The sequence below is a fragment of the Carya illinoinensis genome, chromosome 9, assembly GCF_018687715.1.
Source record: "Carya illinoinensis cultivar Pawnee chromosome 9, C.illinoinensisPawnee_v1, whole genome shotgun sequence".
In the NCBI taxonomy this organism is placed as follows: Eukaryota; Viridiplantae; Streptophyta; class Magnoliopsida; order Fagales; family Juglandaceae; genus Carya; species Carya illinoinensis.
In genome coordinates this window covers 4,741,282-4,767,989 of record NC_056760.1, presented here as the reverse complement: position 1 = coordinate 4,767,989, position 26,708 = coordinate 4,741,282, and the positions used below count along the sequence as shown (strand labels likewise).

General features: G+C 36.1%; 3 protein-coding genes across 8 annotated transcripts; 1 reads left to right on the top strand and 2 right to left on the bottom strand.

The window, feature by feature from the left end:
• Positions 1–241: 241 nt before the first annotated feature.
• On the bottom strand, positions 242–12,540 carry LOC122276471 (cystathionine beta-lyase, chloroplastic). Of its 3 annotated transcripts, XM_043086222.1 has the most exons (15): positions 12,402–12,538; positions 11,269–11,472; positions 10,823–10,926; positions 10,449–10,611; positions 10,243–10,352; positions 6,902–6,972; positions 6,689–6,780; positions 6,314–6,401; positions 6,119–6,230; positions 4,433–4,529; positions 4,268–4,349; positions 3,217–3,334; positions 2,138–2,245; positions 1,951–2,053; positions 242–655 (listed from the first exon to the last, which is right to left on the bottom strand). In XM_043086222.1, the coding sequence occupies exons 4-15, from the start codon at positions 10,498–10,500 to the stop codon at positions 480–482; spliced, it is 1,209 nt and encodes a 402-aa protein (XP_042942156.1). In that variant the 5' UTR covers positions 10,501–10,611; positions 10,823–10,926; positions 11,269–11,472; positions 12,402–12,538; the 3' UTR covers positions 242–479. The 3 variants fall into 3 exon arrangements, with proteins under 3 accessions (XP_042942156.1, XP_042942155.1, XP_042942157.1); XM_043086221.1 differs by lacking the exon at positions 10,823–10,926; XM_043086223.1 differs by lacking the exons at positions 10,823–10,926; positions 11,269–11,472 and having other exon boundaries at positions 12,402–12,540.
• On the top strand, positions 12,481–17,077 carry LOC122276474 (tubulin-folding cofactor B). Of its 2 annotated transcripts, XM_043086226.1 has the most exons (9): positions 12,481–12,626; positions 12,726–12,877; positions 13,147–13,265; positions 14,203–14,264; positions 14,366–14,407; positions 14,786–14,919; positions 15,619–15,688; positions 15,761–15,837; positions 16,632–17,077. In XM_043086226.1, the coding sequence occupies exons 1-8, from the start codon at positions 12,525–12,527 to the stop codon at positions 15,815–15,817; spliced, it is 738 nt and encodes a 245-aa protein (XP_042942160.1). In that variant the 5' UTR covers positions 12,481–12,524; the 3' UTR covers positions 15,818–15,837; positions 16,632–17,077. The 2 variants fall into 2 exon arrangements, with proteins under 2 accessions (XP_042942160.1, XP_042942161.1); XM_043086227.1 differs by lacking the exon at positions 15,761–15,837.
• Positions 17,078–17,532: 455 nt separating this feature from the next.
• Positions 17,533–26,170, bottom strand: LOC122276470 (condensin complex subunit 1). 3 transcript variants are annotated; one of them, XM_043086219.1, is made up of 16 exons: positions 25,955–26,170; positions 25,455–25,777; positions 25,187–25,347; positions 23,865–25,041; positions 23,527–23,718; positions 22,205–22,867; positions 21,933–22,109; positions 21,533–21,600; positions 21,223–21,445; positions 21,038–21,137; positions 20,770–20,885; positions 20,632–20,689; positions 19,635–19,786; positions 19,336–19,537; positions 18,080–18,244; positions 17,533–17,985 (listed from the first exon to the last, which is right to left on the bottom strand). In XM_043086219.1, exons 1-16 carry the CDS (start codon positions 26,085–26,087, stop codon positions 17,888–17,890), a joined length of 4,008 nt encoding a protein of 1,335 aa, XP_042942153.1. In that variant the 5' UTR covers positions 26,088–26,170; the 3' UTR covers positions 17,533–17,887. The 3 variants fall into 3 exon arrangements, with proteins under 3 accessions (XP_042942153.1, XP_042942154.1, XP_042942152.1); XM_043086218.1 differs by having other exon boundaries at positions 17,595–17,985; positions 18,080–18,253; positions 25,955–26,169; XM_043086220.1 differs by lacking the exons at positions 21,223–21,445; positions 21,533–21,600 and having other exon boundaries at positions 18,080–18,253.
• Positions 26,171–26,708: the final 538 nt, after the last annotated feature.

The following is a 26,708-nucleotide window of genomic DNA, read 5'->3' as shown; positions in this document are numbered from 1 at the left end:
GAATTTGTGGAGGTGATCTTACGGCAGTCTGTCGAAGAAACGAATGCTGGCACTTACGTATGTGATTGTCGATGTGGTACATGTGTGGAGGAATTAAACAATGCTTTTCCATAGAATGAGAGGTTGTAAACCCTGACAAAGATATTTAGAAGCAACTGACAATTAAAAAAACTCCTTCCAAGAAAACTAAGAAAGTACGCTTTGAAAGTTAAATCGAGAAATCGCGAGGGAACCAAAAAAATAAAAAACGTGGACCTTGCTTGATGAGTAGGTCAACAGGCTTGCAGAAGCCTTGCAAGAAAGGACAGCCTGCTTTGGGCCACAAAAGAAAAATTAGATATATTCTAATCAAGCATTCAAAATTGTACAAACCAAATCCTACGAAGCTCCACAATTGGACCTTTCCTACGCAGCTTTTAGCATGGTTCATATTATCTGTATGTAAATAATTTGAAGCCGATTCATGTTACTGCGGGCGCCTACTGAGGTCCAGTTCTAAGCGCGTGGTCTAAATCAGCAATTAAATCATTCACATCCTCGATCCCCACTGATATTCTAACCAGATCTTCTGTCAAACCTCTGGCCTCACGTACTGCAGCAGGAATGCTTGCGTGCGACATGAAGCAGGGCATGCTTATGAGGGACTTCACACTCCCTACCAATGTAAAACACACACACTTACAAAACCATCTTCTAATAAAATCCACAGTTAGTCATATGACATTAGTTTATGGGTAAAAAGTAAACCCAACAATGATTTCCACCCAAAAGTGTTCCTCTACAATATATTTTCTTAATGAGTTTACAACCAGATATCTTACAAAGTTATGAAGCAGAAATTGGATTTAGGATCATGGTCAGAGAGTATATTTCATACATACAGTGAAACACGTTTTGCCTAAGATATAGAACCTATCAACATTATGTGTAAACATTCTGGTCTTAGTGAGCATTATGAGGGTTGAATGAAATTCTACATTGCCTGGAAATGAGATCTTATGATTTATTATAATTCCATCGAGCTCCACTTGCAACATTAACTAATACTTTTAGAGCATAAGTCCATACGTGACTTGAGCTTTCATTGCATTGTTATAAATAGTATCAGAACCATTAGAGCAAGTGTGGACTGAGCTGTGTTACACCTATAACAGAATGGCTTGACAAGGATGTTGGAGATTTAAAGGGGGAGTGTAACATCTCAGATTGAGTGTGTATAGGGGGCTGGTGAATGGGACCCGTATCACTTGGGAGAGAAGCTCTTATGATTTATAATGATATCAAGGAGCTCCAATTATAATATCGACTAATAATTTTGGAGCATGGGCTCAGATGTTGCTTGGTCTTTTGTAGACTGTTACATTATGTATCACTTGTTAACCCATCTCAAGCTACTTCCAAGCCACAATAAGATAAGAGTTTTATTATACTATTTTCTATACATAAAGATACCACATTTAATTAAAGAGCTCAAGGGGCAAAACTCAAGTATACTGGGGGAGTGTATAGGAGGAACACCTAGTTTAAGGAAGGGAAGAGGAATAAGAATTCAGAACGGCCATGGACTACTATGATGCAAAAAGGAATCAGATTGCTATTTTAATTCAGTTCTAACCCTATGATTTAACTTCCAAATTAAAAGTTCAGGTAAATTCCACCTCCCACCCCCTGGCGAAACACCTTCCCATTTGCAACCATCCTATGAATTTTAAATTTCAGCAATCGATTGCCTCATTTGAAGAATTTGTTTCAATGTCCTCCATCAAAATCAAATGTTAATTTGAATGGAAAATTTCTAATTTCCCCGTGAATTTCATCTGCAATTTTTGTTAACCATCTGACACCTTGGAGAAACCAATCACTTAAGATTTAAAATTTTCCTTTTTCATCATCTGTTATCTTTTTTAATTTTCCTTTTTTTAATGATCTTTAGTCAGGAAAGATAATTACCAAAACTGACAGTTATGCTGAAGTACTTGGTAGTCTCAACAATATGCTTTGAGAGTGCCAGTGAGCCCGTTAAAAAGCTAAGCACAGACCCTGCACCCTTTGCCTGCAATAGGTTAACATATAAATGTTTGCCAGAGTTATATTGTGTATGACAGCATCAATTTATAAGTCCATCTCATGACAGTACCTGAGAATAATGTAAATCACGTCCGGGATGATCAGGAAGATCAGCGTAGTAAACTTTCTTCACTCGATGATGGGATGAAAGAAATTCAGCAATCTTCTGTGCATTCTCCTGCCAAAGATGCGAAAACATCTCTTTTACAGTAAGAAAACACAGAGCAGAAGAAGATGAAAGGCAGCACTAAAAGAAACCATTTGCTCTTCAAGAACGATTAGCATAAAATTTAGCATTCGGAATTAATATTGCATTTTATAGATTCTATATTTGTTGCCACATATTCCCTCAGTCCCATAATGTTTGTCCATATTTGCAACTTTTGTTGCCTCATACCGTCTGTTTAGGTCTAAACATTATAGGATGGCCCCTAAAGATTGTTTGCACCCAAGGGGATTTGAAGAACTGCTCTGTGATTTCTGCTCTCCTAAAAGTAGCTGGGTGAGGGCCACCTCTCGATCAATCCACCCAAGTAATGCTTCTATTTGCTAATAGATTCCCTGCTAGAATGGTTAGCATGGTGGGGAAATAGTGCTCGTCCACGTAGCATGCCGGTCTACAAAACCGTTCGAATTTCGGGTAAAACATGGTATCTTCTACAACACTGATGGCAAGCTTCTGGTTAACTTTGAACCATTGAGATCCTTTCTGCCACTGAGTAATATTTACCTCAGGTGCCATGCTCTTGTTATGGTGCCCTCTCCCAAAAGATTGTTTGCACCCAAGAGGATTGGAACCTTAGACCTGAGGGGAGCATACCTTCAAGCCTTAGGCCTTTACCATTGACTCTTTTTTTTTCTTAAGTGAGTAAATTTGGAAAATTTGACAAACAATATAGGACAGCGGTAATATAAGACAAAATTAACTAATTGTAGGGTCTATTCCAATGTGGCAACAAACAAATCAACAGGAAAAGCAGTTTACTCAAGGAATACTTAGTCCCTATTCTGGTCATATCCTGATTTTAAGTCAACAAAGATTATGTCCAAACCGCAATTAACACTATAAAAATGAAACAAAATGTCAATATCATTGGATGTCTATAGAAAAAAAAAATGAAGGTAATTAAAGAAGGTTTGAAGAAGCACCTGTTGCTTCTCAACTCGTAAAGCCATGGTCTTAATTCCTCGTAAGCAGATCCAACAGTCAAATGGAGCTAGCCCGGAGCCTTCTGCATTTTGTAGGAAATACAAGTCCTTCGCCAAGCTGGAAAATATGATAAACAGTGGGTGAAATTATAGAATGAGATGCAATAAGAAATAAATTCATAACAAGAAAAATATGACAAATGTGGAAAAATTAGAAGATCCAACTGATTTCTCAGGTTGAAAACAAGGTCACCGGATACTAGAGCATAGAGCATGTGTGACAGCCGGAGCCATAGCATATGAGTGGCAAATTACAATTTGAACCTAGACTACATCACAACTACAGAATGCACCAGTGCTAACATATGCAAAAAATAAATGTACAGTTCTTAATAATTTAAGAGGTACGTATAATGAACTATTAATAATTCTAAGTTTTTAATACTGTAATAAGCTATTTGGGAATGGAATGTACCACTGACTCCCAATAAATTGTCAAACTTGCAAATCAAGAAGGCAAATCACCCTCAATTCTCATATTGCATACAGTTTGCCCCTTGCAGTTTGGATTGCTAATCCTCAGTTAAGAAATTAAAAATGCACATGTGTGCACCTGTAACACAAGCTTAAATAGGACCACAAACAGTTACATACAAATTACGTAATCATATATAGGACTACAGACAGGAATCTAGAACTCTCCCTTATGTATGAAATACCAACCAAACAATATACGAGCAAACAAGTGTGTCCGATGTTAGACAATACTATTCATAGAGAAGTCAAACAACCATATGGAACTTGCATCAAACCAACATCATGAAGAGCTTCTACAAATTTTGACCTATAAGATTATCCTCTCAAGGCTTTCAGTCCAGTAAATACATCAAAGCATGCTATTTTAGTCAGCAACAAGGTCAACACCTGCTTCCAAATGGGTTCATAGTTTTCAAATACTGAATGAGAGATGGAACTTTGAAAGTACCCAAAAAAAAAAAAAAAAAAAAACAATCTCATACATTCCATATGAAAGAACGGAGCAAGAGACAACCTTTCCCCTCTCACAGCAAGCACGCCGGCCATGACATCACTATGTCCAGCAATAAATTTTGTAGCTGAGTGCATAACGATGTCTAGGAAGAGAAGGACCGAGATTATATCAAAGAATTACTAGAATTGGCAAACACCAAATTTACATCTATAGCATATTGCTAACCTGCTCCAAGTGTCAAGGGTTGTGACAATATTGGGGACATTATACTATTATCCACCAACAGAAGTGCATCATATTTATGAGCCATCTCTGCTATTTTCTGAAAAGGGATGAATATACCAAAGACAAAATGAAAAATTCAGTTATATTGATTATAGCTTTTTTTTTTTTTTTATCGTTAAACAAGATTTTATTGATAAAGAGAATAGACAAAAGCCCAAGTATACGGGACAAATGCAAGAGCAACGGCTAGGCGTGCTTAGTTTAGAGATACAAGGAATTCATGCAAGCCATGAAAATCAATTACAATCTACCAATGGAATAAAATATTGAATCATAGATTTGCAAGCTCTTCTGTTGACTGCACTTGATCTTCAAAACTTCTTTCGTTCCTCTCCCTCCAAAGACACCACTATAAACATATTGGAACCATCTTCCAAAGAGAGGCGATCTAAGAGTTACCCTGAATGGCTTTCCAAGAAGCTAGAAGGTCCACTACATGTCTCGGCATCACCCAAGCTAATCCCACCCAAGCAAAAACTTCATTCCAAAATGTCCTGGCAATCTCACAATGAACTAGTAAATGGTCAACCGACTCTCCACTCTTTTAACACATACAACACCAATCCAAGACTATGATTCGATGTTTCCTTAGATTGACTAAAGTGAGGATCTTCCCCACGGAAGCCGTCCATACAAAAAACTTTGCCTTTGGGGTGCCTTTGATTATAGCTTTATTAATAGGAGATTTTGTAATAGGTTTCAATCAAAGTTTTGACTACCGTTTCGATAGCTGTTTCGATTAAGGCACTAGAACAAAATATTTCGGTATCAGTATTGTTTCGGGTATCATTTCGGGATAGTCTATATATAATCAATTAATTATATATGTATAAATTATATCTCAAAATAATATCAATGCAAGTCTTAAAAAGTTAAAACACATATTTATAAAACTCAATAATACTTTAAGTTAAGAATATAGTCTTCAGATGTAAGAATTGGAGTGATTTTTACATTAATTAAAAAAATTCACTAATTTTGATTGGTATCAATATGGCTAGTACACAAAAAACCGGCCGGTATTGACCGAAACGCACCGATACTGCCGGTAATTGACCCGGTACGAAACAGATGCATTTTCTGTACCGGTCACTATTCCAATACGAGAAATACCGACCCTACTGGCTGATACGGTACGAAATTCAAAACATTTGTTTCAATGGCTTGAACAACCATTATTTTCTTGTATAGCTGGACCTCACACTTAGGTGTCGCTTTTGTACATGTCCCGTGTACTTGGGCAATGCCTATTTATATCATCAATAAAATCCTTGTTTATAGATAAAAAATAATTAACAGGAAGAATAGAGAATAATGGACCAACAGTATCATAATGGGTCAATAGCAGTATCATAACAGGTCAATAGCAGTAACTGTGTAGCAAAGACTCCATCCAAAGATTATTTCCACCAAATTGTCCCTCAGTGTCTTGACCACCCTCTAGAGCAGTATTACTCGGAAGGCCACTTAGTTTCACATAACACAAGCTATTATGCATGATATCTCAGCAGAGGAACAGCCAGATAGTATATTTTTCTTCATTTCTTATGAGCATGCCGCAGCAACAATGAGCCAAATATAGTATTCGATAAACTAATTTCACAATTTTAGAACAAGATATCATACTCTAATATCAGATATTTGTTGCCGAGGGTTGGTTGGACTCTCCAGCCAGACAAGCTTGGTTTGCTGTCCAATGGCAGATGCAACCTCATCCAAATCACTTGTATTTACTCGCCTGTATATTGTAAGCAGTTCAGAGTTAAATATTACTTCTAGTTGAATCAATGTGAACAAAGAAGAAAGAGAAAGAATACTAACTTCACTACTATTCCATTTTTTGGAATTACTTTTGACAGCAACCGATCAGAACCACCATACAGGTCATCTCCAGCAACAATTTCCTCACCTAAAATGACACTGTTAGCAATTTATAAAATGAAAAATTTCAAATAGTTTAAACAATTTACAATTTGCACTCATTTTTGATCAAGCCAATGCATATAGGACTTTCATAAACAATATCTGCACAGTGTATGGCAACTATAACTCACAACACCAGTCCAGCTAGTATCATAGCATTGAATAATCCTTTGATAGTCCAATGCATGCATAAGGACTGTTGCTCATAATAACAGGGAGTGCTGCTTATATTAACTTCATGAAACATAATAAATTAATGATGTTGAGAAGCACCAGTTCCAACAAGACGAGAAACAGCAGCCAAAGCAGCCATTCCACTAGTGAAGCAAAATGCTCGATCTGCTTTATCAAGCTTTGCCAGGAGGCTAAGAATACAGCACATAAAGTTCATCACAGAAGGAGAAACAGAGAAAAGAACAGAATTAGTTATTTTAAAGATTGACAAAGCTGATTCAACTATATTTGTATACCAAGCAAAAGTCTCACCTTTCTAAAGCATCCCGTGTAGGATTTCCACTCCTGGTATAATCATAGTGGCCATTTTCGGTAGCTGACGGCTGCATAACAGGGTATTGAATACACAATTCAAGTCATAAACAAATATATTGAGTATTTTAGGCAATCAAGACACCACAAAACATTGATAAATGCATAGGGGTGATGCCCACTTAGCACGCTATGAGATAATGGAAGTTATTGATGAGTGTTAAGTTGTTAACTTCTTTTTTTATCGATAAACAAAATTTTTATTGAGCATAAAATAGACAAAGGCCCGAGTAAGGGTGGCATTATATAATACAATCTGTACCTGAATACGACACGAAATTAGCGGGTTTAGGTTTGATATTAAAGGGTTCGGGTCAAAATGAGTTAACCTGTTAAGACAAGATTCATTAGCGGGTCAACCCGCTTAACACATTAATGACCCGTTAAACTTTTTATTCAAAATTACAATTATATCTTTTTTAACCTTAAAAAAAATAACTTAACCCTATTTCATATTTCCTAACTCTCTCTCTCAGTTCTCAGTTGAGTTAGTTCTCACAAGTCATGACTACCTCTCACACTTCCTCTGAATTGTAATTTTGATTTTTTATTGTTTGGATTGCAATTTTAGACTTATGTAGTTAGTTTTATATTTTTGGAAGATATTGTGATTTTAACTCTTATGCGAAATTATGTTAATTAGGTCAAATTGATTATTTGGGTCAATTCAACCATTTACATAAACGGGTTAACACAGGTAAAAAAGGATCGAAACGGGTCGTGTCGATATATTTTTAATTTAGGAGACAAAGGCCGTCAGGTGACATTGGGAGAAGTGGAGGGGGTCCTATGGGATGTCAAAGCTCAATTGAAGGGAGTTACGGAATATGTGAGAGATCTAATGATTAAAATGGATAAGAGGCTAGACCTAGTCGTGGGTTTTGGTGGTGGGTCGAGAATTGATGAGGGAGGCCGGGGGGGTAGATCCTTCGGGTTCGAAAGCCACAAGTGTGCCAACAAAGGGCGTTTCAACGCCGTCACAGATAGGGTCATTGGATTCTGGCATCTTTGTCCATGCCAGTGTCACTCAGGACATTGGCAACTTGTTGTCTATGCCTCCTGAGGAAGCAATAGGGCCTCATGCACTAGTTGCAAATGAGGTTGGTATTTCTGTCCAAGGTTCACTTTTAGTTGAAGATGGAATCCCTCCAGGGTCTTAAGTACTTCGAAAGAAAATGTCGAGCCTCTTTTAGAAGATGCAAATGGGGTAACAGAAGGTAGTGCTTCCCCTACCTGTTCTATGTCCAAGGGAGCAATAGGGTCTGACAAAGTGGCACTGCAAGGATTTTTGGGGGGTGGAGCACATACAAGCAATGTAGATGGAGGGGAGGAACTTGTAATGGTGACATAAACAATGGACAGCAACCATATAATTGTCGAGCAACCATATGGCGGGAAGGAAAGTTTGTCGTTGGTGCCTCATGGGGAGGAAGGTTTAGAGTCGGGAGTGCAATTGGGTATTGTGTCTGGGGATAATGTCGTTCCCCTGGTTTCTCTTCCTCCGTTAAACGATGCGGGGTCACCATTGGATTGGGTTTTGAATAAAGTTAACGGGTTTCAGCAAATCCTAGGACTTACAAATGGAGGATATGAAGACGATATTAAAGCAATACTCACTGCGATTGAGGCGAGCCGCGTGCGTGAAACCAAATCACATTTTAAGAAAAGCATGGAGTTAAAGCATTTTTCATGGGCAATCAACTACAATACTAAGGGAAGTAGCTCAAGTCAAGGAAAGACTAAAGGGAGGGCATTGTGAAGACATTCTCGTAGTGGGTTTTTCGGGTAGAAGATTAGTTTTATGGGGAACAAGGGGCTGGGGTTGGGGAGGTGTGTTCCATTCTAATGCGGGCTTGGAGTTTTTGGGTAGTGTTCCACGGGCTCTCTAGTATGAGCTAGATGTTTTCTTGTATACGTCCAATGTACTTGGTTACTCCTATTGATATATATAATATTTTTACTTATAAAAAAAAATTAATTTATAACGGATCGTGTCATGTCAACCTATTATTTTAATGTGCTGTGTTAGGGTTTGAAATTTTGACCCATTAATCTTAACGGATCGTGTTTGGGTTGACCAAAATCGTATAATATATACAACTTGACATGACACGAACACGACCCGTTAATACTATTGTCCACCTCTAGGCCCAAGTATACGGGACATATACAAAAGCGTCGCCTATGCATGCTAGTTTAGAGATACAAGAAAGTCATGAAAAGAGAATACAATTATAATACAACACCACTCATTGTTTAGTCCATCTGAAGAGAATCCAGTAATGTTTACTGATTTAAACTTCTTCATCTCTAGTTAACAAAGGGGGGATGAGATCTTTATTTATTAATTTTTTTTTATGACTTTATCAAATGTTAAAGGGGTAGTACATTTGGTACATCTAGCGCTACTCTTTTATTTTATTTTTTATAAAGGGGGTAGGGGGTTCAAACCTGGATCTCCCATTTGGAGACTAGTCCTTATGCCTTCTGGTCCAAAGAGGGGATGGGATCTTTAAAATTTGGGAAAGGTTTGACAATAGTTGCATTAAGAATCAACAAAATTCTTAAGAACTATCAAAGCAAACTTTGACAACATGATGGGTCTTGGATAAAGAGAGGTAGCAGGCTTGCAGCAAAAGGAGAGCTTAAAGGTATTGGAAATGAAGTGATGGGTAATGTGACATAGATTGAAAAGAGGAACAATTAAAAGTAACTTTTGAGAAAATCGTGCACATCAACCTCTCCTCCCCCTCTTTAAAAATTGAAGCTTATTGGAAGACCGAATTAAATGACAAGGGAAAAGATGACCTCCTTCAAGATGAACTAAACTACAACTTCAATGGCACACGTTAAATACCAATAAAAAAAGGTGCACAAAGTAGAAATACTGAGGAGACAGCCCAAATTGGACAGGTCCATGGTCATCATGACCTTCCTCTATCTACTTCATGACATCACCACTTATCCCTTTCCCTGAGTGAAACAGATTAAGTTCCTAGCTTTTGCTTCCTTCATGCGCTAATGGCAAAAAATTACTCAAGAGGTTGAATACTTTCATAGTCCAAAATAATTCACAAGTCATATTTAACCAAGTTAATTCATAACAACTAAAGGATCCAGTCCAATAGTTTTTATTTTATAAATAAAAAACATGACTTAAGTTGCATAATTAGAGTCATATAATGCATGAAACTTCTTGATGAATAAAACTCATGTCCCTATCTCCTAAATACTATAAACAAACATGTTCACGAAATTTAGAGTGAATTTATCCAGGTCACCTGCTTAAAAGTAGCAGTTTGGTAAAGTGGTGTACTGATCGCTTCATAAGGATCAAACTTATTCTCAAAATTCAGCACCATGGTTGAAATACTTGGCTCCAACTGCGTTTCTGCAACAAAACAAAATAACTACAAATAAGGTGAAAACCACATACTTTGATTGAATCAACATTCCGTATATTTAGACAGCATCAACATGAAAATACCATTTAGGCACTCTGCTACACCATCAATCAAAGCCGATGTGCTAACATCCATTTCTCTGTCTATTGAACAAGTCAATTCGAACGACCTCCTAAACAACTGGCTTCCTTTCAAAGTTGGTCTATTGAGCGAAAAGTTCTTCAACAAGTTCCCTGAGATTAAGATCTGTGAAAACACCAACCAGAATTTGAATCAAATCACTCAAAACCTTCAGTTGGATGATCCAGTTTTTAAAAAAAAAAAATGATGAAAATTAAACAGAAAATACTAATAAATTGCATTCTTCCCATGGTTCTAGATTTTAACGACAAGAAATCCGACTTCAAATGATTTCGTATTCACACTTCTTCCACTTTCAAAATAAAAACAATAAAACCTGAGTTCCTCCAATATTTTGCTCCACACCTTCTCCTCAACCAAACAGAAATGGAGTAGGACTTAACCCTAAAATCCGACGCTTATCAAGGAAAGCGGATGGATCTATAAAATTAAAGAAGTTTAAATTGCCAGTCATGTGTTGCATAAGTTCCGAAAACATAAAAAATGAAGCTTAATCTTTATATAAAATGGACATATCGCTTCAATTAAGTAAGGATGCTACAATGTACAGTCGTTTGTCAAAAATATTAATTTCTCTGCTTTCCCAATCTCATTGACCAACTGGAACATGCATTCTTATTATCAAAGGAAAATAAGGGTAAACGATCGGAATCATAACGTTCAAACGCTATTGATCCCCCCAGCAAAACCAAATAAAATAAGAAAGCGGGGGTGAAGAGAATAATATAGAACAAGTGTAAAGAGAAATGTTAGGACTCTTACGTGGTCGTTTAGATCAGTGGTGGCAGAGGAAAAGAGAGGCCGGAGAGAAATAGAAAACGTCAAGGCCATGGTTGAAGTGGAAGAGAGGAGGGTACAGGCTGCTGATGATATTGGTGTAGGGAGAGAGAGCGGGAGCGAATGTACGTGTTGGGGTAGTCCTTTGGATCGAGTTTTCTGAAGTGGCTCCTCGTACACTCTACACAGCTGTATCTAACACTATTAGTTAATTGCAATTATGAATTTTGTTTCAGTTTAGAGAGAGGTAATTCTGGGATATTTTTAATTTTTCATCTTCTAACATATATAATTAAAAATTATTGATTATTTATGTTGTCTATATTGTTAAATTAATTAAGAATGTTCTATAATTGAGAGTGACGGATAGTAAGAAAGTAAATATATTTAAAAATTGGAGTGAAATATGCATCATCTACGTTGTTGAGATCACATGATTTGATTAGTATTAGATTTTAAAATTAAATCTTTTTGTCAATCAAATCATATTATATCAACAATGTGAATGATATATTAATCTGATTTTTCATTTATTCTGGACCTAGAACATTTTGAAGAATTTTATATCTGAAATTATTTGATAGATAAGCTTGACTTACAAGCTTTTTACTTTTCTAGGTAATATATTAGTTGGAAAGGAGTATTTTTAAAAACATCTAATTGCAAGCATAACTACTATTAATATATGCACAAATCTAATATGATTTGTTAAAAAATAAATTTTATTAAAATTGATGCTAATTAAAATTTTGAATATGAAGATATCGGTATTGGTATGCAGATTAGTATGCAACTTTACTTATACGTAACAAAACTCTTATAAAAACTTTTATATATGATACATTGGAGAATTTTGATATTCTCTTATAATATTTTTTTAATTCTGTTATATATAATTATTTTTATATGCTTTTTATACAATTTATTAATATAATTTATTAAAATAATTATTTTATATTAAAAAATAACCCAATCGATTACCTTGACAGAGTGCAAGAATACGCACACAGAATTTTTCAAGTTATAAAGCTTATTCTCGCATTTTACGTTTACTAATAAATGCATATAAAGGTAGGCCAAGAAAACAAAAAAAAAATGCATATAAAGGTATACGATACCAGTGGGTGCTTTCAGTATCAGCGCGCGAGGGAGAGGCACTGGTTTGTCTCTGAAGTGTGTAGAAGGGGGGAAGGAACTTGAAGAAAAGGAAGGTAAACGATTAAAAACTAAAAGTGGTTTTCATGGCTTCTGGGTTGCAGATCCAAGGGGACGAGTCCGTGCTCTTGCGCGTAACACATTCCAACCTCAAGTCCTTCTCCGCCGACATTCGCTTCTCGCTTCAGGTAAACAACCCGCCCACCAACCCTCCCTGCCAATTATCCGAACGAATTTCATATTTTTTTTGTTGCCCGTTTACACTTTCCCGTCCTCTTTGATCTTAGATGACAGTGGAATCCGTGAAAGAAAAGCTCTGGAGAAAATGTGGCACTTCCGTTAATTCTATGGGCCTTCAGCTCTACGACGATACCAACACCAAGATTTCGGATTTGACCGAAAATTCGAGGCCGTTCGGATTCTATTCTCCGCTTGATGGGTAAGACGAATTCACTTTCCTTAATTACATATATATATATATATATATATATATGTATATATATAGTTTGGGTTGCTTTTATAGTTATTGAAAGTGGCTAGCTTGATGACACTGTTGAAAGTATAAAGCACCATTAACTAATGGTTCAAATTTTGCTTGTGGAAATTTTCAAATTCACCTAACATCATAATTGCGCGTCTCTGTTGGATCTTGTGCCTTCTGGCTGGTGCAAAGTGCACACTAACCCCTTTACATGAATGTTGCTTCAGGTACCGGTTACATGTTATAGATCTTGACCCTTCATCGGTAACCTCTGGTGGTTGGCTGGAAGACACTTCATTGGTGGAGAAATACTCCATTTCAGAAGAAGCTTATGAGAAACGTGATGGTAAAGTTTCCACAAACTGCATTGTTTTATATATTAGTGTTATTAAAGGAGTAATGCTATTTTAAGGCTTTTACACACACACCATCCACCTGGCATAATTTGATTTTGAAGATAAGTTTAAAAATTTGAATCTTACAAATCAAATTATGCCATGTGGATGGTGTGTTTTGTAAAGGACTTCAAATAGAATTATTCGAGCTGTGAAAGCTCACATGGTTAAAGTTTTTTTAGTAAAATATTTAACATCATGCAAGATGTGTATCGATTTTTGGGGTTGTTGGGGACTGGAGTTAGAGTCTCAAGATGCTATGGTACTCGGTGCCTACGAACTTCATTGGCCAAAATTGGAATGGGAATTGAACTGTGGCAACGGTACAATTGACATTATGCACAAACTAGTTCAACATAAGGAAGCATATTGATGTGTATAAACTATTTCCCAAGGGAAAATTAATTTGAGCTGATTTGTGGTCCCATATAAATCTCTAGTTGCTTAACTTAGAACAACAGGCATATTAAGTGCATGCCATGGTTAGAAGGGGTTTCCATGTATTTAATTGTTTTTATTCATGGTCTAGGATGTTGTGAAAGGCCTATTTTTGGTTGTGTGATAAGACCTTTCCCTTTTCTTCTTTGGATCTTAGTCTTTTTATATTATTATTATTATTTTTTTTTTTACCATACAAGTGCATCCTAACATATCAGGGGCATTTGACAATATATTTTGAGTCCAAAATAGTGAGAAAGTGCTTCAAGTTTGATAAGGAAGCCTGTGATTATGTGTATAACACACGCACTCAATATATAAAATGTATACATGCACACGTATAGATTGTGAACGCGTGACCATTACTGTATGAAAGTTGAAAACACATAACAGATTTGATTAACTGTTCATACATATTTTATGCTGTTTATTTACTTTTGTGTGTTTCAGGAACTTTTAGAAAATTTAAGGGAAAATTGACCTCCCACAATCCATCAACTCCTGGGAACAAGGTAAGCTCTGTGGTTTTATTCTTTTTTGAATTAACAAATAAGTTTTGTCTATGTAAGCATTGTGCAATTGTTGCTTCAGTTAACTTGGAGTTTATTTATAGATACCTGACAACTACATGGAAGATCTATGTTCCAATATCAAGGTTAGGTTATTCTTTTTTGGTGTATGTGTATGCGTGTTTTTTTTTTTCCTTGCGACCTTTTTTCCACTTTCAACTAGTTATTCTGTTGATGAGGAAAATTTAATGCATTAACTGGAACTTGTGTCAGCTGAAGTGATGTTGCATGTTAATGAGGTAAAGCTTTATGGATGAGAAAACCAATAAGCAGTGAATAATTCCCATTCTGGAAAATTCATCTTAGGGGACACTCCAAAAGAAATAAGTTACAAATCAAACATGATGAGCGGATTAATTTATAAATTGTTTCAAGAACAAAGTGGAGTACATTATGCATGAATGGTCGATGTAATGATTAACTTATGTCTTCTCATTTATCCTTTTCTGAATTTTATAATTAAGGTAGGAAATAGATGTGAAGTTGAACCAGGGGAGAAACGAGGTGCTGTAAAATTTGTGGGTCGGGCAGAAAACCTGGCACCTGGTTACTGGGTTGGTGTTCAATATGATGAACCATTGGGAAAACATGATGGCATGTAAGTTTGCACTTTAGTTATCAATTTTTTTTATGGTTTTTTGTGGATAATATTTTTCAATTTTTTATGTTTGGTTTTATTTATTTAATATTATTGATGATTTCCTGCAGCAACATACTATTAAAATATATGTTTTACGTTTATCAGTAGTGCATGCCAGCCCACAATTTAAAAGGTATTTGAAATCATTAAAGAAACAAATTAGATGTAGGATCGCTAGAAGTTATTTAGAAAAAACTAGATTCAATTCATATATAGGATGGAAATGCTTGTGGAGTTATCTGTGGAAAAAACTAAACATGAATTTTATAGTACCATTCTATTTTTCTGAAAAAAACTTATTTCAATTATATTTTAGTTCTCAAGGTAAGGCTGTGTTCCCACCTGTAAACCAACTCCCTAGGTGAAATAGGCAAAAGAAAAATGAATAAACCAGAGCAAAAATGGCTCCTTTCTGACAATTGTCTCTGGTTGTTCGCTACTTGGGCTTCATTCTTTCTTATATGATATCTCATTTTGGAGTCATTTCAAGTTTTGAACTGTATTCATTTTGTGTTGGGACTCGACTTCTTGTGCTCAAGTGAATTCTTGCTGCTGCTTGCTTGCCTTTTAGATTGTCAACTTTAATTAACTCGCTCTTTTAATAGATTGTCTTGCTATGTTGTCCACATTCATTAGAATCTCTTCAACATGTTTCAGGGTGAAAGGAGTACGATACTTTGATTGCCCTCCGCTTCATGGTGCAATGGTTAGGCCAGACAAAGTAAAGGTGTGTATTCAACCATGCTCTGGCCATGCTTTAGCTCTTGTAATGCTGATTATTATCCTTTGAAATATGGAGGTATTTTACAATTGGCCTGATCCACACGGTAGAAGCATACTTGGTTTACCTCAATGAATGCGAATCAATGCCCTCATGTAAGTTCAGCCACTTTCATGATTAAAAATGATGGTTTTCAGGCTTGTATTGAGCCTTGCCCAGGTTTCACGAAGTGCTATTGCCGGTTTAACATTTGTGGACCCTCAATCTAGGAAATTTACATTTGTTGTGCACATTGGAATTACGATTAGTAATTACAACATCTTTCAAAACATTTCCACTTTGGGATTTGTTCTGAGGACCAAAGGAGTTTGATTGATTGGAATGAGAGAAATTTATTCACTGAATCTCAATGTTCTGTAAATGCAAGTAATTGGCGCTTGTCCACTAATAACCAATTAAATGTCTGGAACCTCACAAACATGCCATCTCTATTATTCTATGTGAACCATCCCAATTTTAGCCCAAATAGTCGAAAAATATTGCTTTATGGAACATACCTCACAGTGATGCAAAAGATGATCAATTGTTTCCTTTTCCCCATTCCTTTTTACACATACAACACTTATCCACCACTACAATGTACCTTTTTCTAAGATTTCCAAAGTGATGCCTTTTAAAAGCACAGATCCAAATGTACCTGCCACATATGTCTATTGATCTGATATATTACTTGCGCTCTTATTATTCTGTTCTATAATTCGACTTATTCAATTAGGTAGCCATAAAAATGTAGTTAATTACACATGCAATATGGTGAACACTAAAAATTTGAATACAAGTTGCATCTTAAAATCTCACGGTGCAGGCATGTAGACCCAGTGCAAAGACTTCCTCTCATCAAAAGCCTCAATAATTTAGATGTTGATACAAATCTTAAATCTTGTTTCAGGTTGGCGACTACCCCGAAAGAGATCCCTTTGAAGTGGATGAACTATAAGCAGTTCATGAAGAGACTACTCTGGTGCTTTGTGTTTTTATGTAATGCTTATAACCTTCTGGATGTATTGAGACATCAACTTCTTTACTTGGATCTGTTACAATTAAGACACTGTTGGCTTGAGGGATTGATTTTAACTCTTAAGCGGTATTGAGGTAAGGAAGAAATGGAACTTCTTGGCTTGAGTGTTCTAGCAGCAGTCTGGATGTATTTTTGTGTGGAGGACATGCTAATTTTTTCAGGGTCGCCAAAAAGATCGGGGCAGGGAGTGAAACATGCTGCAATTCCCAAGTATGATGAACGATTGCTCACTAGAATCGGCTGATTTTCTTCTGAGTGAAAAACAATGATGAATGATTTCTATTTTCTAACTATACAAAGGAGCTGTGTTGGGAACATCTTGCTTTGTTCAAGTTCTTGGTTTCTCTTCCCCATTCTCTTACTCCAACCTGTTTGTAAGGAAAGAGACATGCCACGGTAAAAAGTGGAGGCCCTTCATGCAGTTACACCATATGCGTTTCAGAAGTGCAAAAACAACTTAACCGGAAGCATCTCCAATGTAAATAAGGGAGCTCTGTGATTTCTTCCGTGTGAATAGTTCTTCAAAATAAATTTAAAACTGACAGAAGTGATCACAGAGAAACTTAAATTTGGAATTGCCCATACAAATCTATACAGTTATGTTTAAAAAAAAAAAAAATTAATTACAATAATATATTATTTTCCTTTTACCACATTCATCAATAGGACTGCACACATAATCTCTCACTTAGGACTACAAATAAAGTTTTTCTTCTACATAAATATCGGACGAGACATCAATGGAAGGCATGCCGTACAATTTTGCTCGAGATTAAGTGCAAGCAAATACCATCTGAGCGGAAGCTTAATTGCAGAAAAAGCAAAACCAAAGAATAAATACAGAAATAGTCTTATCGCTAATTTTATCCACAACTCTAACACGCTCGCTTACAATCCACGGTATCAATGCCAATTCATATGGTTAACTGTACACGAAGTTTGCTTTGATTACTTAAAGTAACTTATCTAAACAGACCCCATTGCTCATGAGGAAACCCCTCCATGCAAAAGTCACAACATATTTGATGTAATTTACAATCCCCTAGATAGAAAATCAGAGGTTCCAGCATTTTTAAGGGTATCTGCCTCGATTAACCAAACAGAGAGAGAGAGAGAACTCAAGAAATTTAGTCTTTGGGAGACCTGCTACTACTTCTAGTGGATGCAGAAACGTTGTTCTTTTGATATTTGGTGCCGTTTCTCTTAGCTTTGGATTTAGAGGCCCCTGTAATGCATATGTACATGGAAGATAACTTAAAATATTTTTTTTTTTCTTTCATTTTAGATAAGTTAAACAAATAATATAAAGCTTGGACTACCTCTAATATTAACTTTTGCTGATTGAACTTCAGTTTCTGCTGGTTCCGACTCTATCAACTCACTGGAAGCATTAGAATATTCATCTGACTCCATTACTTTAGAATTTGAAGAACCATTTACATGCCGGGTCATCCCTTCGGTAGATGGGTTAAAGACTTCACCCTCTGTTTCATCTACAAGAAGCTCAAGGTTAGACAAAAACCACATGTTCTCAGCAGCATTTACTCACAAACATGGAACAAAATATTTCAAAGAAAACATTCATTTTGCAAGAGACACTTTTGTATGCCAGAGTTGAAATAATAGAAGCCTATTCAAGTTAGAAATACTGAAGTTTGTATCAGAATGGCGACACTCCATGTTTGTTTGGTCTTCAGATTCAAAAGCTTCTGCAGAATTGAATTATTAAGGATCACTTAACTATACCTAGAGGACTATATTCACCTCCGAATTATACAATTGAGGACATTTTCTACTTTTGTGTTATGTAATAGTTGGCTCTGGATTCTGATTGATTTGTTAATATATATTGATACCTTTTTCCTCCTGCTGTTATATCATATGCCATCTCAGATTTTTGGAAAGAATATGATCAATCAGCTGTATGGGGCTTGATGCTTAGGAAAACAGCATAGAGCTTGATGCTTAGGAAAACAGCACAGAGCTTGCTGTCTTTTCTGTCATACTTGTCCAAATCTTAAAAAAATAAAGGTTATAATAAATTTTCCAATTTTAAAATTCAATAGGAGCTAATATACTGGTCCTTCATAATAACAGTTTCATAAGGTTGCTGTCATCTTATCATGTATTTGAATTGACAATTAGATATTACTATCACAACACTCAACCCGAAAGAAAGGGAGTAAGATCATATTAAATCATGCTACTTGCATAAAGCACTGAAAGAAGTGAGTGGCTAGAATGCATGAAGAATTATTATTTAGACCATCAAAAGATACTTGATCAACAATAAGATAAAATGGTTAAATTAATTCATTGTGGTAAAACATGTGAGAAAAAGAGCACTATGACATGTGTACCTAATATACATTCTTTTCTCAACTATATAATGCATCATGATAAATCTAATGGCAGCCCACCATCATGCAGTATGCTTCACTAATAAAAAGGCAGTGAAAATTTACCAGAAATTTATTGGAAACTTCTAAATTGGAGAATTATGAGGGAACCGTGAAGAAAGAGAAAAGTAATAAGAAAATAACATTAAAACGTAGCATAAGCCAATTGCACGAACCATCAGTAGTATCAGATCCCACACTATCTTCACGAATATTCCCAGCTACTGCAAAACCTTCCATACCATCAACTTTCTGTTGATGAATTTGAGCATTTCTTGCAGTTGCTTCTTGATCCTTCTTTTCTATGTGAAATTTATTGAGTTTATCCTCAAACTCCTCAATGCACAATTTAAGCTCCGGTTTTGCAAACTTCTTGCCCTGTTCCCCCAACATCAAAAGAAAATAGTATTTATGCTCATAGAAAATATATTATTAACACTTCAAGTAATGTGATGCAAGAAAAACAATTCAATACCTTGTTTATTATATTCCTGAAATGGTCCATCACAGAATCCTCCAATAGGGCATGTTCATATATCTTGAATGACTCCATAAGCTTTTTCATTCCCTTTTCAGTGAATGCCAGCTGAGAGAGGCAGTAAGAAATATATTCCCATTGTGTGATATCTGCAACAGAAAACTTGTTCCCAATGGTAAGTAAGAGCAAATTTGATCATTTGTAAAAGTTGATTTTTATTTTTTATTTTGGGTTCCAATGACATTTTGGATATAAAGCCATTAACAAAATGTTTCAGCGAAATTAGGAGTGAGATGACAGCCTCCTGGTCTTGAAGCGATATGCACAAGTCTTATTGTGTGGATATGAGTCTCAATAGACATTCATAAGACCAGGCTTGATTCAAAACTCAAGCTTAACAAGCACTGTAGTTAAAGCTTTCAGCTGGGTCAAATGGCAGAACTGACTGGAAATATCAGGGTTGTCAATGCCGACCAATAAGATTCTACTTTTAAGAGTATAAGTAGCATTTTCTATTGAATGGGGCACATATAAAAAAAGAGCAGAAACTAGATTTCAAAGCTCACTACATACATGCAACAAAACTTGGAACATTGGTAGAATCACTCTCTAACAAAAATTTCAATAAGGTGTATTTTCAATTGAAAAATCTGCTACTCACTCCATATACATGTATTCTCAAAATAGATATGTACTTTCCGAAAGTTAAAATAGAAAAGGGTATTCTGGGAAGTTAGTTAGATTTTACTTTTCAATAATACTCATGTCGTCTAGAAGACTAGAACGGAGACATTTATTTTTAGACAAAGGAAGTAGTCACTAGATCATATTTACTACAAAAACAACTGAAGGATAAAAGAAAGGAAGGGGGCCATGATTTTATCCCTTAATTCGCACTACAGCAACATATTTTGAAAGCTGACAAGATAAGAGGGGCATCAGCTGAGCAGAATGGTAATATGAAGAAATTTTAAAGAATTGAAAGAATGCATACCTGTAACTCCACTAAACCTATTACAAAGCTTTTCAACAAGTGATTCCATTTGTTTGTCCTAGATCAATTTCAATAGATATGTCAAATCGTCACTTGGGACAAATGTTTGGCAATTCAACTTTGATAAACAATCTATACCTTCTTGATAGAACCAATTAAGAACTGCATGACGTTGCAAAAAGATTCTCTTATCAGATTCTGTTTGGATAATTTGCCAAGTATGTCGGGAAGTAAATTGTATATTGGGTTGTTTCCTGTTCGCATAATTGGAAAAGGACAGAAATCATCAACACTCATTTTGATAGAAACACAATCATCAACACTCATTTTGATAGAAACACACACACACATACATATAAAACAGAAAACTAGCAGCGCATTTAGTTAGGTGTTTATCAAAACTTACCTTTCTTGGACAACTCGTGGAAAAAAAGTTTAGCCAGACTTGAAATGCGTTCATCTTCATCTTCTACCCTTATTGCCATTTCATTTATATAGCCTTTTACCTGCTCGAGCAAACGACCAAATCAGCCTCTAGGTCAATAAAACAAACGATACAGAATAAGCAAAAGGTTAGCTAGTCTCTTAGACCTTCATCATGTCATTCAATATGAGGTGCGAAAGCACCAGAACAGCGTTCTTCCTAACAGAAAGTGAAGGATCCCGTAACCGGGCATACATGTTCTCGGTCCAAGGTTCTAACAGATTAGGAAACCGAACTGCCAAATCTCCTAGGGCAATGGTGCAATTGGATCGAACAATTTCTGAGGCTGAACTCTCCACAACAGTGAAGAGAAGCTGGAGATTTGCATCACTGGAAATTTTCATTCACGAAAATGTGTAAGCATCATGTTTTGTTTTGTTTATTAGACGGGGAGAGAGAGAGAACGTGATCTCTCACCAAAAATTTGCATCAATGATCATAAATCGACATAAAGCTAGCATTCCGGAAGCTTGTAGTTCAGGATACTGAAAGAAAGCAGAAACGGTATTAATTTACTGGAAGAGTTAAAAATTGAACAGTAAGAAGACATGGAAACTGCGGGGAAGTACTTGTATCACTTAAAATCTTAAACGATCATCCCATGTATATCATCGCCAAAATAATGACATCAGCCCTTCAATTTTTTCGAAAACAATACGGCTTCATGATTTTATTTAAACTTCAATAAAATCTAACTTCAAAACAGTTGAACTATATTTCGAATTTACATCTAATGGGATGACAATCCTTTCACAGTATTCATGAATCATAGAAGACATTGAAGGAGAAGATGAGAAAAACTGAGGCAATCAATCACCTTTTGCATCAGACTAAAATTTCTAGAAAGCTTTGACAGGAAAGATGCACAGTGTCCAATCAAGTTCTTCTCACTGGAACCACCAGAGATAATTTCTTTTTCTGCTTTGTCAGAAAGATTATCAAGAATTGCTTCTTCCGAGGAGGCAAGACCTAGTTCAGCATTGATACTATTGTCCTGCAAGGCATTTTCAATGGAATAAATCGTCCATATCAGACAAAAAACAAAGTTAATAATTTTTGCTGGTAACCAAGTTCGGAATCCAATCGCACCTTCAGTGAATCGGGTGGTATTGCGCCCTTACTATTGATATTGTGACGATCAATATCTGCCCTTTCCTTTACAACTTTTTGTTTCTGAATCTTTCGAGCGCAAGATTCGATATATACTAATTGGTTCATGGCGACATGACTTACGATAAATAAATATCTGCTCAACTTGGCAACTTGAACTGTCGTAAGTATGCTGGCACTACTACCGTCAATTTCATGCTGCAACTCATCCCCTCCACTACAATCAAACACATAACTCAGAGATTTTTTTACCAGGTCAGCAGCTAATGTTTCTGGAATGGGATAAATTGTATATATGGCAGCTATTGCTTCATCAGCAGCAGCATACCATATGTTTTCAGGCAGCCAAAATCCGCTAACTAAGCTTTCTAAAATACCAATTACTCGACTGCCATTAATTGACAGCAACTTTTTCTGATCATCTTCGGATAATCTTTGAATAGCAATGCATGCGGTTCTAGCAAGCAACGGCTCCACTTTAGCCCAACGACCAAACCCGATATCAATAATGTCTTGTAAGTGAGAGCTAAGAACCCCAGTGGATGATTTTGCTGCCATACAAAGGATAGATAAAGCACCGCAACTTTGCTCCGCAGTGGTTCCACTAACGTTGAAGCAAAAGAAATCCCATAACGCTGATGTCTGCAAAAACCATTACTTTATAGGGGAACTGCTTCTTCTAGTAATAGCAGAAACGATGCAGTATAGAACAGCCATGAGTCATGAAGGGAAAAAGTCAGACTGATCCACAGTACACCAAACAGCTCCAAGAAGTCAATTCATCATCAGACTAAATTATGATAAGTTCTCTCTCTCTTCTCATTTCCACAATTAATTCAAGTTGGAAAAAGGGTCGGCTCTAACAATAAAAAATAATTAATATAACCAAGTTGGTCTTTAAAAGAAACGGAGATCATACCCATTAGCACAAATATATGATTTTACACAATTTTACTCAAGATCTTCAGATATTGTAGTGAAAGCTCAAGAAAGATATTGAAAAAGACTAATTCAGATTGTAAACCTGGGAATAGAAGTCCTAAATTGACCACGAAATATTTTAAGAATTTCATATATTTGGTCATACTTAGATAACCCAGGGTTGTTTAAGCAGACCATATCAATGGAAGAATGAAAACCATATCTCATCTTATAAGATGCTTTATCTCTTTAAATATTGTGGGAGTGGTTTTGAGAGTATAAAATGGTCATTATTTTATGAATGTGTTGTGTCAAAAATTCAAAATCAAGTAATGCAACCAACATATTTTGTAGAGAACTCCAAATATAAGGGAACATACCATGCTAGTAGATATATCACCTTTGGACACCAAGGCCGCAATAATAAACTCCAAAGCTGCTAGATCTCCTATATTTGAATCTATTGCAAGACTCAAGAGATTTTTAGCAGTCTCCACTGGGTTTTTTCGTATATAAATTGTAACAAAGGCATTCTCTACAGCCTCATAGATGGATTTATCCTGAGAAAACACCTGCAAAAGAGAGCACACATAAGATGCTATTTTTGTTGTGGATGAAAAATAAGATATTTAGAGAAGAAAACAAAAAAGAAAAATTGTCCTGAATTCCAAAGGAAATTTTTGGATTGTTTCCAACACAACCACAAATAAAAACTTACCAGTGGCAACATCTTACGGAGACAGGCTTCTGAACCATCAATCTGGAACTGTTTGCACCTCATCAGCAAAAGAATTGTGTTCTCAACATCAGAGGCAGAAGATGAAGCCATCAATTGAATAAGTGTTGGCATTGTGGCAGATACGCACTTAGAAAACCTCAAGCCTGCCTCAAGTGATGCAACCAAGGCCCTAGTCTGCTCCAAGTTCCCAACATCTGGCACGGGACTACCCTTCTGAGCAATCCCTTCTTCCACATGAGTCAAACAACTATCAGTCAAACTCTCTTGCTGCTCTTGAGTATGTACATTATGAATTTCACCATTTTCATTACAAGTGTCATTGTCAGAGTGTAGACCATCTGCAACACTTTCTGAGGGCACATCCGGTTCAAGTTCATTCAGCTTCTTCTTATACTGCTCAAGCGTTGCTTCGAATGAAGCTATTCGAAGTTGTGGACCAAATGGATTATGCTGCAACATCGTGATAAGTAAGTTCAATGCAGATTTTCTTACAATTGAACTCTTATCCTCCAACCTTCCAGCAGCAACTTCTGCAACCTCATTCCACATACCGATTGAAACAGCATGCTCTTCACATAACTCAGCCCAAACCTGAAGAACTCGGCTCCTAGTATAAGCCGAAACATCTCGACAACGTTCGAGCAAAATTTCCAACATGGCTTGCTTGGTTCGGAGACGAACAGATTTAGAACTCACTTCACCCTCAACATCCTTGAAGGCCTTTGCAACCAACTTTCCTAGAACCCCAACAAGTGCATTACGTATCTTATAAGATTCCCCACCAAAGTGCGGGACAAGAAGTCCAATGTTGGTCGAAATCAACTTTGGAAGCCGGTCGGTGAGCTCTACCAAAAAACGGCCAATATTCTCAGCCCCGGCAGTGTCTTTCACATAGTCTTTGGGGTTAGTTCGCCCAATGTCTCTGATAATGGAGCTGGCCAGGCTTCCATCGGCATACCTCTTCTCAGTACCAGCAACCGCATCAGCCATGTGGGTAACAACAAAATCATATTTGTGAATAAGGTGCATGATAGAAGCACAAGACTGTGCCATGTAGTGGTATTTTGTAGCGCATGCTCCAACTATACGACATAGGGCATCTTTTGCGTCTAAATCTTTCAACAGGATTGCATTCTCAAACATAGAGAATGTGTTTCTACAAAAACACAAATCATAATATTTTAAGATTTTAACCATACGACATAGGGCATGTTTTTCTCAAACATAGAGAATATTTTAACTTAAAGTCCACTAACAATGGTAAAATTTTCCTAACAAATTTTTGGTAATATCCAACTTACTTCACAATGAAAGAAAGGTAATTTTCATCTGGGTCTGATGAACCAAAGAGCAACACAAGGTTGATCTCTAGTGAATTAGCAACCAAATTGAGTATCCGACTCCTTTGAGGCTCCCAGCTCCATGAGTTCACAAGCCGTTTATTCCTTGAAACTGCAGTTACCTAAGCCCATGGCCAAAAGACTTCACTAAATCGGCCATAACAGTTGCAATATCCCCCCCAGCAGTGGAATAAACATAAGAAAAATATAAATAGTGGAGAGAGAATACCTTGGTATTATTATTGGAAACAATGTTTGACTCCTCAGCGAGAACAATATTGATGAGGAAGAATGTGTATATTTTAAAAGCATTACGATGTGAAGCAACCCGGTCAACCACCAGATGTTCATCATCCTGACTTTGAGAAACCCGCGTGAGTGAATCAACATTTGGAAGAAGAACGCTAAAATTGGATCGAAGACTCTCCACTAGATTGAATTTACAGGATGGAGGAAGACTAGAATAACCACGAATCAATGAATACACACGATCAAAGATATCTTGGTCTTCAATACAAAAGAGCTCCTTGTCAGAAAGATCAAAGGATACACCTGTTTAAATATATGAGGAAAAAAAGAAAATATCGTGAGAACAAAAATTAGGCTCTGATTACAACGCTGCTAAAATTGAGAATTTATTGAACCACGAACTAACTTTGTGTTTCATTTTCTCGGAAAATAAACGGAAGACTAGGGAAGATTTTGTGAATCTCTGAGAGAGAGAGAGACCTTTGACGAACTCTTCGAGTTCGGAGGGATGAAGCGAAGCTGTGTCGACAGAATTTTGGGCGTAGAGGCGGCCGTCTTCATGCTCTTCTTCTAGTGCTCTGAGGGTCTGCGGGAAGAAGAAGTGAGGAGCCATGGCTCTTTGTTGGAGAGAGAGAGAGAGAGAGAGAGAGGTTCTCTTTCGCTCTTTGTTTTAAGATTTCAAATGGAACTGACAAGCGGGAATGCGTTCTTGTTTATAAAACAAAAAGCAGGGCGGGTCGGTCTCTCTTTTGGTTTTATGGAGCGTTTTTTTTTTTTAAAACGATGACAACAGTGCCTCTGTTAAAGGATGATAAATCGTATTTTCGTAGTATTAAATTATAAATATTAATTATATAAATTAATTCAAACTCAATTCATTAAGTTAAATATATCAAATTTTTAAATCTTAACTCAACTCATTTAGATAATAAGTTAACTCATGCCATTCATTTTAATCAATTTAATAATTAATTAAAAATATATTAATACGACATATCTCATTTAAACCCTTTTTTCATATAATTTGGTTGAATTAAAACACATAAGTCATTTGACTTGATTAAAATAATTTTACATAAAATTTAAAATCTATATTTAGTAATCAGCACAATATCTTAAAAAATATATATTAATATATTTCAAATTTGAACATATAATAAAATCAATATTACAAAATCATCCAATAATAAATATGAGTATAGCCTGCATAGGTCTAAAATTACAATCAAACAAT

Excerpts from the sequence above, each read along its gene's own strand:
- LOC122276471 (XM_043086221.1), bottom strand. The coding sequence starts at position 11,337 with ATGGCCTTGACGTTTTCTATTTCTCTCCGGCCTCTCTTTTCCTCTGCC. Across the intron at positions 4,530-6,118 it reads AACAAATATCTGATATTAGA|AAAATAGCAGAGATGGCTCA; the intron begins GTATGATATCTT and ends ATCCCTTTTCAG. Across the intron at positions 4,350-4,432 it reads ACCCTTGACACTTGGAGCAG|ACATCGTTATGCACTCAGCT; the intron begins GTTAGCAATATG and ends TTCTCTTCCTAG.
- LOC122276470 (XM_043086218.1), bottom strand. The coding sequence starts at position 26,087 with ATGGCTCCTCACTTCTTCTTCCCGCAGACCCTCAGAGCACTAGAAGAA. Across the intron at positions 25,042-25,186 it reads TACCTTTCTTTCATTGTGAA|AAACACATTCTCTATGTTTG; the intron begins GTAAGTTGGATA and ends GTGTTTTTGTAG. Across the intron at positions 21,138-21,222 it reads TATTGAATGACATGATGAAG|GTAAAAGGCTATATAAATGA; the intron begins GTCTAAGAGACT and ends TTGCTCGAGCAG.
- LOC122276474 (XM_043086226.1), top strand. The coding sequence starts at position 12,525 with ATGGCTTCTGGGTTGCAGATCCAAGGGGACGAGTCCGTGCTCTTGCGC. Across the intron at positions 14,265-14,365 it reads CATCAACTCCTGGGAACAAG|ATACCTGACAACTACATGGA; the intron begins GTAAGCTCTGTG and ends GTTTATTTATAG. Across the intron at positions 15,689-15,760 it reads TTAGGCCAGACAAAGTAAAG|GTATTTTACAATTGGCCTGA; the intron begins GTGTGTATTCAA and ends TGAAATATGGAG.